Below are 15,830 nucleotides of genomic sequence, written 5' to 3' on the forward strand. Positions count from 1 at the left end.
TATTGTTGATTGTTGGAGAAAATGAACCATAAACATTGATTTGCTGTTCAGTTTTCAATTATTCAAGTACGCACAATTAAATATGCAATTATGTTTATAAAATAAGAAATAGACTTGTAAAATGCTCATTTGAAGGTTTCCCTGAAGACTGACTGGAAATGGTAGCTTTTTTTTTTTCTATTTCTCACTGTGCCATGAATTTTTCTTTCCTTTTTTTTTTTTTTTTTTTTTGAAAGACAAAATCTCACTCTGGTGCAGTGGTGCAATCACAGCTCGCTGCACCTTCAAACGCTAGGGCTCAAGCAATCCTCTCACCTCTGCTTTCCAAGTAGCTGGGACCACAGGTGTGTGTCATCACGCCTGATTAATTAAAAAAATGTTTTGGGAGGCCGAGGTGGGCGGATCACGAGGTCCAGGAGATGGAGACTATCATGATTAACACTGTGAAACCCCGTCTCTACTAAAAATACAAAAAAATTAGCTGGGCGTGGTGGTGGTGCCTGTAGTTCCAGCTACTTGGGGGTCTGAGGCAAGAGAATAGTGTGAACCCGGGAGGCGGAGCTTGCAGCGAGCCAAAATCGCGCCACTGTACTCCAGCCTGGGTGACAGAGTGAGACTCCATCTCAAAAAAAAAAAAAAAAAAAACCAAAAAGTTGTTTTTTGTAGAGACGGGGGTCTCACTATACTGTTCTGGGTGAACTCCTAGTCTCAACAATCCACCTACCTCAACTTCACAAAGTGCTAGGATGACAGGCATGAGCCACCACGCCCAGCCCTGAATTTGTTTTTTAGTTGTGAGCAAATCACTTAATTTTCTGTTTCCTCATTTTAAAAAAAGAGATAATGTGGTTGGGCGTTGGGGCTCACACCTGTACTGTAATCCCAGCACTTTGGGAGGCCAAGGCAGGCAGATCATGAGATCAGGAGTTCGAGACCAGCCTGGCCAACATACTGAAACCCAGTCTCTGCTAAAAATACAACAAATTAGGCAGGCATGGTGGTGCACGCCTGTAATCCCAGCTACTCGGGAGGCTGAGGCAGGGAGAATTGCTTGAACCTGGAAGGCGGAGGTTGCAGTGAGCCAAGATTGCGCCACTGCACTCCAGCCTGGGCAACAAAGCAAGACTCTGTCTAAAAAATAAATAATAATAATAAAAGAGATAATATTAGTATCCACTCTTAGAAATATTGTGAGTTAGAAAGGACAGCATCTTTGGTAATCATCTACAAATGCATGTGATTCTCTTACTAAAGTTCTCAAGCTGTCACATAGGTTCAGTGGTCATTGAATCTGAGTGTCTTTTGTGTGTGGACCAATATTATCGGAGTATTCCATTTTATTGCTCTAAGATCCTTGTATTTCTTGTGCTGTTGCCACTGAGTAAAAACCCAGAGGCTGTATTTTTCCATTATATGTATGTGTGTATGTACACAAGACATTGACTTGACATTGACTTGCATCAACATAATGAAATTGGAAGACTGAAAGATTGATGATATCAAGCCATATATAATTGGCCCCTTGAGCAAGAGCCCCCAGAGGGTTTGACACGTGTGCATTGAACTCATGATGTCTACATTTTTCCCTGGTGGAAGGGTTTTCAGTAACAACGTTAACTCAGGAGGCTTTGTTTTCATTGTTCTTTTTTATGGAGTCCTTTTTACAGTGTCTCACTCTTGCCCAGGCTGGAACGCTGTGGCGTGATTATAGCTCACTACTGCCTTGAACTCCTTGGCTCAAGCAGTCCTTCCCTCAGCCTACTGAGTAGGTAGGACTATAGGTGTGCACCACCACACTCAGCTCTCCTTTTTAGATTTAATTGCACCTTTCCCAAGTTGTTTGTAGAATGCTGGTGCCCCTGAAGGTGTACCTGAGAAAAGGTGTGTGTGTCAGAGAAGCTTGGGAAACCCTGGGCTGAACTAGGTCTAAACATGTTTTTTCTTTACTTCTTGATTTTTTTTTTTTTCCAGAGGGAGTTTTGCTCTTGTTGCCCAGGCTGGAGTGCAGTGGTACGATCTCGGCTCACTGTAGCCTCTGTCTCCTGGGTTCAAGTGATTCTTGTGCCTCAGCCTCCCAGGTAGCTGGGATTACAGGTGTGCACCATTATACCCAGCTAATTTTTGTATTTTTAGTAGACACATGGTTTTACCATGTTGGTCTCAAATTTCTGACCTCAGGTGATCCACCCGCCTCGGCCTCCCAAAGTGCTGGGATTACAGGAGTGAGCCACTGCACCCCACCTTCTTGCTTAGTTTTTTTTTTAGAGAGCCGTCTTGGCTGTATTGCCCAGGCTGGCCTTGAACTCCTGAGCTTAAGTGATCCTCCTGCCTCAGCCTCCTGAATAGCTGGGACTAGAGGTGCAAGCCACCACACTAGGCCCCAAAACACCTTTTTAAAATTCTGTAAAGTTCTTTTCTTAGAGTTTTTTTGAAGTGTGCATTGTATGTCTTTAGGAAAAAGGTGTCAATTATATGGTGTTTTCTATTATTGAGACTTGGAAATTTATCTCCTGGAACATGTTGAAAAATGTAATTTGGGGCCAGGCCTGTACTCCCAGTACTTTGGGAGGCTGAGGCAGGCAGATTACTTGAGGTCAGGAATTTGAGATCAGCCTGGCCAACATGGTGAAACCCGTCTCTACTAAAAATACAGAAAATTAGCTAAGTGTGGTGGCACATGCCTGTAATCCCAGCTACTTGGAAGGCTGAGGCAGGAGAATTGCTTGAACCCAGGAGGCAGAGGCTGCAGTGAGCTGAGATCACGCCACTGTACTCCAGTGTGGGCAACAGAGCAAGACTCTGTTTCAAAAAAAAAAAAAGCAAAAAAGAAAAATGTAATTTGGGGAAACTGCTGCTATGGTGGCTTTAGAATAGAACACAGGGAATTAACAAAGGAGAGGAAAATGTTTAGGTGTGGACATGGCTGATTTTGGGAAAAGCCTGTGGCCAGCTTGATTATGTGGAATAAAAATGGTGGGAGGAGGGCACAGTAGGAAGAATTCTTCCAGTTGCGTTGTTACTAGACGATTCTGGTTTGGGCGCTGGGATTCTTGGAGGCCTATGGATTTAAGTTTAGGTTGGTTTACTTCTCCCTTATTCCCTTATTCCGGCACTGCCACTTATTAGCTATGTGACTGCAAGACTGTTTCCCTGTCTGTAAGTATGAGAATTAATCTGAGGAAATGCTTAATATAGTTCTGGAAATAGTAAGTGATCCACACAAGTAGGCTATTTTTTTCTTTTTTTGAGACGGAGCCTCACTCTGTCATCAAGGCTGGAGTGTAGTGGCCCACTGCAACCTTAGCCTCCTGGGTTCAAGCCATTCTCGTGCCTCGGCCTCCCAAGTAACTGGGATTATAGGCACGTGCCACCATGCCCAGCTAATTGTTTTTGTATTTTTAGTAGAGATGGGGTTTTGCCATGTTGGCCAGGCTGGTCTCGAACTTCTGACCTCAAGAGATCTGCCAGCCTCAGCCTCCCAAAGTGCAGGGAATTACAGGTACCGCGCCCAGCATTTCTTATGACTTGAAGGGATGTTTCCTTTCCCATCTGATGACTTTTTAGCTTTTTGCCACAAGGTGGCATGCCATGCTAAGAAAAACAAGACTTCCAAGTTTAGAGCCTGCCAGAGGTTTTTTTTGTAGCACTTTTATCACAGCTTAAGTAATTTTACGTAGGGTTTTGGATAACAGTAAATGCCTCTTCAATTCTTTTTTTTTTTTTTTTTTGAGATGGAGTCTGGCTCTGTCGCCCAGCCTGGAGTGCAGTGGCCGGATCTCGGCTCACTGCAAGCTCCGTCTCCCGGGTTCACGCCATTCTCCTGCCTCAGCCTCCCGAGTAGCCGGGACTACAGGCGCCCGCTACCGCGCCCGGCTAGTTTTTTTTTTTTGTATTTTCTTAGTAGAGACGGGGTTTCACCGTGTTAGCCAGGATGGTCTCGATCTCCTGACCTCGTGATCCGCCCGTCTCGGCCTCCCAAAGTGCTGGGATTACAGGCTTGAGCCACCGCGCCCGGCCTCTCTTCAATTCTTTTAGCTGCGGCAAATAGGATATTTTAAATTTGTTTGAGTAAGTATGGCAGGACAGGCTGCCTAGACCCTCATGGATTATGCCAGTGTAGAGAGCACTAGGGTCTTTGATTTGGGGAGCATGTTGACCTCTTCCCCACCCCAGAGGTCTAGACATAAAACCAGAGAGCTCTCCAAAAAGGATGTAAATTGTGCTCTTTTCCAGCAGCAGTTCTGGTTTTTTTGTTTGTTTTTTGGGTTTTTTTTTTGAGACTGGGTCTCACTCTGTCACCCTCCGCCTCCCAGGCTCAAGCAATCCTCCCACCTCAGCCTTCCAAGTAGCTCAGACTACAGGTGCATGCCACTACATCCTGGCTAATTGTTAATGTTTTGTAAAGATGGGGTTTCACCATGTTACCCAGGCTGGTCTCGAACTCCTGGGCTCAAAGGATCTGCCTACCTCAGCCTCCTAAAGTGCTGGGATTACAGGTGTGAGCCACTGCACCCAGCCAGCAGTTTATTTTCTTTTCTTTCTTTTCTTTCCTTTCTTTCCTTTCTTTTCTTTCTTTCTTTTTCTTCCTTTTCTTTCTTTTCTTTCTTTCTTTTCTTCCTTTTCTTTCTTTTCTTTCTTTCTTTCAATAGTGAGATGGAGTCTCACTATTTCTTTCTTTCTTTCAATAGTGAGATGGAGTCTCACTATTTTACCCAGGCTGGAGTGCAGTGGCTTTCACAGGCATGATCATTGCACACTTCGACCTGGAACTGCTGAGCTCAAGTGACCCTCCAGCCTCAGCCTCCCAAGTAGCTGGGACTATAGCACAGGTCTATACTCCAACAGTTTCTACTCCTGGTGCCAAAATCATGATTCAGTATGATCAATGTACTTCTCTCCCACTATGGAAGTTGGGAGTTTAGAAATTAACTTTTTTTTTTTTTTTTTTTGAGACAGGGTCTGGCTCTGTCACTCAGGCTGGAGTGCAGTGATGTGAGCTCGGCTCACTGCAACCTCTGCCTGCTAGGCTCAAGAGATCCTCTCATCTCAGCCTCCTGAGTAGCTTAGACTACAGACGTATGCCTCCACGCCTGGCTAATTGTATTTTTTGTAGAGACAGGGTTTCACCATTTGCCCAGATTGGTCTGGAGCTCCTGAGCTCAAGCGATCTGCTCACCTCAACCTCCCAAAGTGCTAGGATTACAGGCATGAGCCACTGCACCCAGCCTGAGATTAACTTTTTATGCTGAAATTACATCAGACTTACAGGAGAGTAACAAAAATAGCACAAAGAGGCCAGGCACAGTGGCTCACGCCTATAATCCCGGTGCTTTGGGAGGCCAAGGTGGGCAGATCACCTGAGATCAGGAGTTTAAGACCAGCTTGGCCAACATGGTGAAATCTCATCTCTACTAAAACTATAAAAATTAGCCAGGTGTAGTGGCAGTTGCCTATAATCCCAGCTACTTGGGAGGCTGAGGTAGGAGAATCGCTTGAACCCAGGAGGTGGAAGTTGCAGTGAGCCAAGACCCCGCCATTGTACTGCAGCCTGGGCAACAGAGTGAAACTCCGTCAACACACACACACACACACAAACACAAACACAAAGAATTCATGTATAACCTTCAGATTCCCAAAAGTTAACATTTTACTACATTTGCTTTGGTCTGTTATTTTAAATGTTTGGCAGCATGTTGCAGATGTGATGCCTGTTTACTTACCCTTGAATACTGTGTATATTTCCCCCCAAATATAACTGCAATACGATACCAGTCAGAAAATTAACATGGATACAGTACTTTGTGCCTTATTCAGATTTTTCAGATTACCCCTGTAAGGTACTTTATAGTAAAGAAAAAAAACCTCTGTTTTTCCGTGGCAGGATCCAGCCCATGATCACACATTGCATTTAGTTGTCATATCCCTGCAGTGTCTCTTGTATTTGGAATGGTTCTTCAGTCTTTGTCTTCTGTGACTAGGCATTTGGAACGTGAGTGGCTTACGTATCAGGGCTACTAGCAGTTGCTGTGTGCCTTTGTGTTCTATTTAGGTCAACAGCACCGGTGGGGTTGTGCAGTGCACAGCCTACAGGAATGTACTCACAGACCCGACTACTGGTGCTCCACATATTTTAGTAGTAGCCTGGGGCTGGCCACTTGAGAAGTGTCTGGATCTGGAGGATACTTGAAGGTACTCACAGTTGTACTAAGGGTCACAGCAAAATTTCAGAAAGGAAACAGTCAAGAAACACATTAGTTTGATTGATTAATTGAATTTTATGCCAGGCAAAATTTTGTACCTGCCCATCTCCAAGGACCTCAGGGTCCTACCTGGACTTACCAGCTCTTTAAGGGTTTGACCCTCTCTTAGGCTTTTCAGGTACAGAAATACTCTTATTACCCACAGAGAATAGATCAGATATTTTTATTCACCTGAATGCAGATATGAAACGAGTTGAATTAATATTTACAGTTACTATGCATTGTTACTCATACCACTATTTAACTTCAAGGAAAATCATTAATATCATATGTTGTGGTTTTTTGTTTTGTTTTGTTTTTTGTTTTTGTTTTGAGACAGAGTCTCTCTCTGTTTGCCCAGGCTGGAGCGCAGTGGCACGATCTTGGCTTACTGCAACCTCTCCCTCCCAGGTTCAAGCAATTCTTATGCCTCAACCTCCTGAGTAGCTGGAGCTACAGGCGTGTGCCACCATGCCTGGCTAATTTTTGCATTTTTAGCAGAGATGGGGTTTCTCCATGTTAGCCAGACTGGTCTCAAACTCCTGACCTCGAGTGAAATGCCTGCCTCGGCCTCCCAAAGTGCTGGGATTACAGGCGTGAGCCAGCGTAGCTGGCCACATATCATTTGATGTTTATGTTGTAGCTGGGTATATGGATGTAAAGTAACCCTGAGGATCTGCCTCCCTTCTCTTTTTCTGATAACTGAGGGGCCCAGAGAAGCTAATGCTGCCTATATTTCTACAATGGGATGAATTTTTAGGCTATCATTTTTTAGCAATGTCTAGGTGTCGTTCCTAGATCATCTTCCTAGAGCATTGGCAAGTTGCCCTGACCAGAGTCCTCTCCTTAGCAACGGGCAGCTCTGAGGCCCCAGGTCCCAAGTACCCACTCTGACCAGTTTCCATACCCTCCCAAGCGTAGCCGGCTGTTTTCCCTCCCCACAGACTGGAGACAAGGAGGAAGACTCACTTTCATTTCATTCCCATGGGACAGTCCTTGCGTCTCAAGGGAGCCTGGGAGTGGCAGTGAAGGGCAGGGAGGCGTGACTGCATCTCTGGAAAATGCTGGGATGGAGTCTCACTTCTTACCAAACAGAAGGACAGCTGGGGATGTTCTCATCTCAAATAGAGACTATTTGGCAAACAGCAAATATATTTCGAAGGGCTCTGGGCGCCTCAGAGATGTGACTGCATAGTGTGTAAGTTGTCAGAATCAAAATGGATTCACTTGTGCTTAAAACAAACAAAAAACCCTGACAAATAGAACTGGGGAAGCCCATGAAGGATTCTCATGCATAAATGCTTGATAACAAAAATGATCACAAGGCCAGGTGTGGTGGCTCATGCGTGTAACCCCAGCACTTTGGGAGGCCGAGGCAGGCGGATCACTTGAGGTCAGGAGTTCGAGGCCAGCCTGGGCAACATGGCGAAATCCCATGTCTACTAAAAATACAAAAAATTAGCCGGGCATGGTGGCAGGTGCCTGTAGTCCCAGCCACTAAGGAGGCTGACACAGGAGAATTTCTTGAATCTGGGAAGTGGAGGTTGCAGTGAGCTGTGATTGCATCACTGCACTCCAGCCTGGGAGACAGAGCAAGACTCTGTCTCTAAATAAATAAATAAAAATGATCACAAAAGACTGTAAAAATCTCAACCTTGCACAAAACCCTTCACAGCCTTACACAAAAAACACTTTTATGAGGACATCTATCTGCCCAGCAACTGCCTGTCTAACCTTGGAATGGCATCACCCTTGCTATTGATCCTTATAGCCAAGGATAATTATCTTAATGATCTTATCCTCATTTTTCCTTTAAGAACCTTTGTTTTCCTTCACCTGCCTAAATATGCACATAGTTTAGTCTGGCACACATAGTCCCCTCGTAATACCCTATTCCCAAATCAGTATCATTTCCTTTCAGAGAGCCTCTCTGTTTGTTGTGGCGCTTCAGAGACATAGTGACCATAGTGACTATGCAGGCTGCTTTAAATGTTATGTACCAAGAAGTCCTTTTTTTTTTTTTTTTTTTTTTTTTTTTTTTTTTTTTTGAGACAGATTCTTGCTGTTGTCCAGGTTGGAGTGCAGTGGTGCCATCTTGGCTCACTGCAACTTCCACCTTGTGGGTTCAACCGATTCTCCTGCCTCAGCCTCATGAGTAGCTGGGATTACAGGCACCTGCCACTGTGCTGGGCTGATTTTTGTATTTTTAGTAGAGACGGGGTTTCACCGTGTTGGCCAGACTGGTCTTGAACTCCTGACCTCAGGTGATCTGCTCACCTGAGCCTCCCCAAATGCTATGATTACAGGTGTGAGCCACCATGCCTGGCCAGAAGTCCATTTTATGTGATTTAAACACTATGAACAGAGACATGATTTTATTTTTATATTATTATTATTTTTTGAGACAGAGTCTTGCTCTGTCACCCAGTTAGAGGGCAGTGGTGCAATCTCAGCTCACTGCAACCTCTGCCTCCCAGGTTCAAGCGATTCTCCTGCCTCAGCCTCCTGAGTAGGTGGGATTACAGGCATGCACCACCACACCTGGCTAATTTTTGTATTTTTAATAGAGACGGGGTTTCACCATGTTGGTCAGGCTGGTCTCGAACTCCTGACCTCGTGATCCCTCCTCCCTCAGCCTCCCAAAGGGCTGGGATTACAAACGTGAGCCACCGCGCTGGCCTATTTTATTTTATTATTATTTTTGAGACAGAGTCTCGCTCTGTCACCAGGCGTGCAATGGCACGATCTCTGCTCACTGCAACCTCTGCCTTCCAGGTTCAAGCAATTCTCCTGCCTCAGTCTCCCAAGTACCTGGGACTAGAGGCGCATGCCGCCACGCCCGGCTATTTTTTTTTTTTTTTTTGTATTTGAGTAGAGACGGGGTTTCACCATGTTGCCCAGACTGGTCTCGAACTCCTGAGCTCAGGCAATCCGCCCTCCTCGGCCTCCCAAAGTGCTAGGATTACAGGCATGAGCCACCGCGCCTGGCCAGAGATGTGATTTTAAAAGATATAAATGTCACAGAGGCAGATGACCCACACCTTGGCCTTGACTAGTATATTAATCCCATCAATTAGTCAGTTATTTTACTGAGGATAATGAGGCATTTCATTTCAGAAAATACTATTTAAGGCTGGGCACAGTGGCTCACATCTATAATCCCAGCACTTTGGGAGGCTGAGGTGGGCGGATCACCTGGGGTGAGAGGTTCGAGACCAGCCTGACCAACATGGTGAAACCCCATCTCTACTAAAAATACAAAAATTAGCTGGGCATGGTGGCGAGCATCTGTAATCCCAGCTACTCTGGAGGCTGAGGCACAAAAATCGCTTGAACCCGGAAGGCGGAGGTTGCAGTGAACTGAGATCGTGCCACTGTGCTCCAGCCTGGGCAACAGGGTGAGACTGTGTCTGTGAATAAATAAATAAATGGGGTGGCACAGACGCACTTACTCTAACAGAGTTGATCTGCCCTCTGTCCTGCTGGGCTCAAACTCTTTCCTGTTCTCTTTCTGCTATGGATGTATCCTCTACTCCTCACTGGGCGCCATCCTGCTGCCCAACAGAAGAAGCTCTTGTCTCCGATTTCCTGAATGGTCTAAGGTAAGTCTTTACAATTCCTATCTACGACCTCTTCCTCCAAACTTGTCTACTTAAGGTGCACCTAATGCATACAACAGATGCTTCATAGGGAGACTTGCATGCATGAGGTGGGAGTGGGCCTTGTTTGTCTAACTCTTGCCACCGCAGACAGCATGGTACACAATACTTAGAGAGTTAGCCACTTTCTCCGGATGCGGTGGCTCACGCCTGTAATCTCAACCTTTGGGAGGCCAACGCAGGTAGATCACAAGGCCAGGAGTTCGAGAACAGCCTGGCCAATATGGTGAACCCTCATTTCTACTAAAAATACAAAAATTAGCCGGGCATAGTGGCGCACGCCTGTAATGCCAGCTATTCAGGAGTCTGAGGCAGGAGAATTGCTTGAACCTGGGAGGTGGAGGTTGTAGTGAGCCAAGATCGTGCCACTGCACTCCAGCCTGGGCGACAGACCGAGACTGTCTCAAAAAAAGGAAAAAAAAAAAAAGCCACTTTCTTACCAGCAGTACGGGGCCCCAACAGAGGAAGAGAAGGTGGCTCCATCGACTAGTGCTAGAAGCTGCATAAAGCTCCAGTCAGTGTCACCTCTTCCCATTGTCAAGACAGGGCTGCCCGCAGGGCTTCTTCCTTAAGCAGCATGATGGCAGCTGTGGCCCTCTGCGTGGGAGATGGGATGAATCTACACATCCATTTCCCACATGGGAAGAGTTATATGAATGGATTTTTATGTTTTATTTATTTTTATTCTTATTATTTTTGAGACAGTCTTGCTGTGTCGCCAGGCTGGAGTACAGTGGTGTGACCTCGGCTCACTGCAACCTCCGCCTCCTGGGTTCAACCAATTCTCCTGCCTCAGCCTCCCAAGAAGCTGGGACTACAGGTGCACACCACCACACCCAGCTAATTTTTGTATTTTTAGTAGAGACGGGGTTTCACCATGTTGGTCAGGATGGTCTCGATCTCTTGACCTCGTTATCCACCTGCCTTGGCCTCCCGAAGTGCTGGGAATACAGGTATGAGCCACCATGCCCGGCCTATTTTTTATTTTTTTGAGATGGAGTCTCACTCTGTCGCTCAGGCTAGAGTGCAGTGGCACAATCTCGGCTCACTGCAACCTGCCAGGCTCAAGCAATTCCCCTGCCTCAGCCTCCCATGTAGCTGGGATTACAGGGGCCTGCCACCACACTCAGCTAGTTTTTGTGCTTTTAGTAGAGATGGGGTTTCACCATGTTGGCCAAGCTGGTCTCGAACACCTGACCTCAGGTGATCCGCCCGCCTCGGCCTCCCAAAGTGCTGGGATTACAGGTGTGAGCCACTGCGCCCAGCCTATAAATGGATTTTAAATACATATCCTTTGAACAACAGAGCCCAACAATACTGACAGATGACTTGCGTGCTCAGTGGCTAATACTACTATTGATTAATCAGTTAATTATCTTTATTGCCCACAAACGCCTGCCTTGGTCAACACAGTGTGACTTGTCACATATAAATGAAGTGCTAATGTGCCTTCTGCAAATCCCCCTTATAACTTTTATATTTTTGAGACAGGGTCTCTCTTGCTCTGTTGCCAAGGCTGGAATATAGTGGTGCAATCATTGCTCACTGCAACCTTGAACTCCTAGGCTCAAATGATCCTCTGGTCTCAGCCTCCTGAGTAGCTAGGACTACAGGTGTGCACCACCATGACTAGCTAATTTTTTATTTTTTTGTGAAAACAAGGTCTCACTATGTTGCCCAGGCTGTTCTCAAACTCCTGGCCTCAAGCGATCCTCCCATCTTGACCTCCCAAAGTGCTGGGATTACAGGCATGAGCCACCATGCCCAGCCTTTTTTTTTTTTTTTTTTTTTTTAAAGCTAGGGTCTCACTCTGTCTCCCACGCTGGAGTGCAGTGGCATCATTTTGGCTCATGGTAACCTCTGCCTCCCAGGCTAAGGCATCCTCCCACTTTAGCCTCCCAAGTAGCTGGGACTACAGGTACATGTCATAACAGCTGGCTAGGTTTTATTATTTTTCATAGAGACCGGGGTTTCGCCATGTTGCCCAGGCTGGTCTAGAACTCCTGGCCTCAAGTGAGCCACCCACCTCAGCCTCCCAAAGTGTTGGGATTACAGGTGTGAGCCACTACACTTGGCCCCAGCCTCCTTTATAACCTTTGGAGGATCAAGTAACATCCACAGGAAGTGTTTGCTGAGTTCCCGTGAGGCCTCTGTAGCTCTAGCAGGTGTTATTTAAGAAAAAACAAGTTTAGATTGAGTAATTTTAAAAAGCTGAAACTCTGCAGAAAATAGGCTACAATAAAGAAAAGACTTCACATAGACTTAAAAAAAAAAAATGCGCTATACAGTCTTTTATTTCTAGCTTAAAAACAATATCTTAAATTACTAGGAGTATATTTACAGGATTAATTACATTTTAAGCCAGCACAGCATGGACGTACATGAAGGGCCACTCAGTGTCCCTCACTGGGACAGGTTATGTGACCTGCCCGAGGGGTTCTGGCTCATTTGCTGAAGTTGAGAAGAAGACCAGGTCTTCTGACTGCTCAGCCCAAACAATGAAAAAAGTATCAGAGATGTGTCATATCCATTTTGCTAACAAGCAATTACATGACTTTTTAGTGTTTAAGAGAAGCCTTAATTTTCCTGGGATATCTCCATAGAATCATTCTAAAAACTTGTTTCATTTTGAAAATTCTTCAAGAAAAAAAAAAAAGCTTGTCACCCCCATGAGACCCACTGTCTCTCACAAGGCAGGGACAGGCCTTTTAGAGGCAGGAAAAGGGAATACTGGTCTCTGGGAAGTCCAGACAGAACTCCAGCAGCTCCACTGGTTCAACGATCTCTTCCAGGGGGCCAGTGGGCTAGACCCATGCTTTGGTTCAAAGTGTTCGGAGAACATCTTCTTGCTCCTTTTCTGGAAAGGAAATGATGGACACAGAGTCCCAGACGTCATCCTTTGGTGAGCTGTCCTTGTCCAAGGCCTCTAAGATAGGCTGGGTTGGGTCCTTTAAATACTTGGGGAGATTGGAAAGCAAAATTGTAATGAGTTTACCAGTTCAATACACCAGACCTCTGAACTTTAGTTTTTGTTGTTGTGTTTTTTAAATTCTGTTTTGTTTGAGACGGAGTCTCACTCTGACACCTAGGCTAGAGTACAGTGGTGTGATCTTGGCTCACTGCAACCTGATTCTGTCCACCAATGACATAACTTCTTTTTCTTTTTTTTCAACAATGAAACAATTTTTTTTTTTTTCTTTTTTTTTTTTTTTTTGAGTCAGAGTATCTCTTTCACCCAGGCTGGAGTGCGGTGGTGCGATCTCGGCTCACTGCAACTTCTGCCTCCCAGGTTCAAGCAATCTCCTGCCTCAGCCTCCCAAGTAGCTAGGATTGTAGGCATGCACCACTACGACCAGCTAATTTTTTTTTTTTTTTTTTTTTTTTTTGAGATGGAGTCTTGCTCTGTCGCCAGGCTGGAGTGCAGTGGCGTGATCTTGGCTCACTGCAACCTCCAAATCCCTGGTTCAAGCGATTCTCCTGCCTCAGCCTCCCAAGTAGCTGGGACTACAGGCGCATGCCTGGGTAAGTTTTGTATTTTTAGTAGAGACAGTGTTTCACCATGTTGGCCAGGTGACTTCGTGATCCACGCACGTCGGCCTCCCAAAGTGCTGGGACTGCAGGCATGAGCCACCGTGCCCGGCCAACAACTTCTAATAGTTGAATACTCCTTACCCCTCATCTCAGTAATAACTTTAATACCCATCCCAGGGCTGACCATGTTAATATGCTGAGAGTGTAAAAGGGCAAAACTCAGGAAGAGCAAGTTTTCGTTTTTTGTTTTTTCTTCTGATTTTCTGATTGGAAGAAAAGCAAGTTCTTCCTTGCAACCCTCAGTACAGGCCTGCGGGTTATTAATCTTAAAATGTCTCTAAAATGATAACCTTTCAGCGAAGGAGGGACTGAGGGCTCTTGTTCAGCTGTGATAGGGAAAAAGAGGGCAAGTTCATAAGCATTGGTCTCAGGCACTCCTCCACCCCTCCCCTCACACAGCACACAACACACAGCACACAGCACACAGCACACAGCACACAGCAAGCAGAGAATCTGGGAGGGAGGGCCTTAGGCCTTAACATATAAAGCAGTGTTTCCCAGCGATTAATTTCCCTTTTGCTCCCACAGGCTTTAGGCTTAGCCATAGATTCACCAAGTTACCAAGAACCTAGTATGTAGCTCTTGGAAATGCTGAGATACTGAAAGACAATGAGCTTGTAGCTGACTGATGGAAAGAGGAACAAAACCAAAACATGTACTCTTGTGAGACCCCAGAATTATAAGTGAAACATGGTTCACTGTTCTCATGTAACTCAGAGACCTTTGGTGGATGTTCTTCACGCTCTCCTAGGAAAGTGGACCGACAGGCCTGCGTTTTCTGTTCATGTCTCAGAGGAATGACTCATAGTAAATTCATGTACTAGGGCTCAGCTGGTCATTCTACCAGGAGAGAGAGATCATGACTGCAAGGAAGATTCTGAGACCTGTTAGGAGCTATGATTTTGTGACAGTATTAACCAGGGAGGTTCTAGTAGGGCATCTGTATATTGCCTATGTACCTAAAATACATCATGACAGATGAACAAGTGACTAGGGTTCTTTCTGAAAGTGCCGCTGTGTTTCTGTAGACTTGGACCTTATCTAACATTTGTTCACCCGCATGTAACTGAGTAACATTCTGTTTCCAACACCTTTACTCTGGGTTTACCCAAGAATAATGTGAAGCCTCCAGAAGCAAATGCTTTTTATTTAATTTATTTTTATTTTTTGAGATGAAGTTTTGCTCTGTCGCCCAGGCTAAAGTGCTGTGGTGTGGTCTTGGCTCACTGTAACTTTCACCTCCTGGGTTCAAGTGATTCTCCTGCCTCAGCCTCCTGAGTAGCTGGGATTATAGGCACCCATCATCATGCCCGGCTAATTTTTGTATTTTTAGTAGAGACAGGGTTTCACCATGTTGGCCAGGCTGGTCTCCAGCTCCTGACCTCAGGTGATCCTCCTGTCTTGGCCTCCCAAAGTGCTGGGATTACAGGTGTGGGTCACTACGCCTGGCTGCAAATGCTTTTTAAATGTTCTTTTTTCAGCTCGCCTCTCATACCCAAAATGTCCTGACTGTGTCTCTCAGAAGGCCCAATGGTCTCTCAGAGCCTCAGAGGGCTGGGGCTATGCAGGAAAATAAGACTTTCCACAAGATGCACGCTGCTGTTCTTTCTCAAGTCCTTCCAAACACTAGCAATACTCACTGGGCAGTGGCACACGGGGCCTGGCACTCACAGCTCTGGGGATTGACTCTGCCTTAGGGCCCTCCTAAGCACCCTGTGGGCCCCAAAGCTCAAGCTCCTGATCACCCTCTCCACCGCCTTCACATCCTCCAGCCAGGCCACTTCCCTGGCGCATTCTCCAGAGAGCAGAGATCTGCTGCCTCAGAGAGGGAGCAGATTAAACTATGAGCATTTTAGCTCATAGTTTCAGCTAAAATGACCTTAGAGAGGGGCCTACTGCCACCTTTTTAGCCAATCCCATGCCATTAAAAAAAAAAAAATTAAATTGTGGTAAAATGCACATAACATAAAATGTACCATCATAACTCTTTTTAGGTGTACAGTTCGGTAGTGCCAAGCACATTCACATTGTGCAATCATGACCACCATCCATCTCCAGAACTCTCTACAGCTCCAGAACTGAAACTCTGGCCCCACTCAACACGAACTTCCCGCTTTCCTCCCTCCACCATCGCAACCACCATTCTACTTCCTGTCTTTATGGATTTGATGACTCTGGGGACCTCATTTAAGTGGAAGCATACAGTATCCTTTTGTGACTGTCCTACTGCACTCGGCATAATGTCCTCAAGGTCCATCCACGTGGTGGCATGTGTCACAATCCCCTTCCTTTCTAATACTGAATGACATTCCATCGTATGGAAAGACCATCCATTGGTTTA

General features: G+C 45.7%; 1 protein-coding gene across 1 annotated transcript in view; it reads right to left on the bottom strand.

Moving 5' to 3' along the window:
• Nucleotides 1–12,174: 12,174 nt before the first annotated feature.
• Nucleotides 12,175–15,830, bottom strand: part of IFNGR2 (interferon gamma receptor 2) — a 36,287-nt gene continuing 32,631 nt past the window's right edge. Inside the window, exon 7 of the mRNA XM_007964595.3 lies at nucleotides 12,175–12,855. Coding sequence (XP_007962786.2) covers nucleotides 12,721–12,855 — 135 coding nt within the window. The 3' untranslated portion in view covers nucleotides 12,175–12,720. The remainder of the gene's footprint in view (nucleotides 12,856–15,830) is intronic.

The sequence above is a fragment of the Chlorocebus sabaeus genome, chromosome 2 (assembly GCF_047675955.1).
Source record: "Chlorocebus sabaeus isolate Y175 chromosome 2, mChlSab1.0.hap1, whole genome shotgun sequence".
In the NCBI taxonomy this organism is placed as follows: domain Eukaryota; kingdom Metazoa; phylum Chordata; class Mammalia; order Primates; family Cercopithecidae; genus Chlorocebus; species Chlorocebus sabaeus.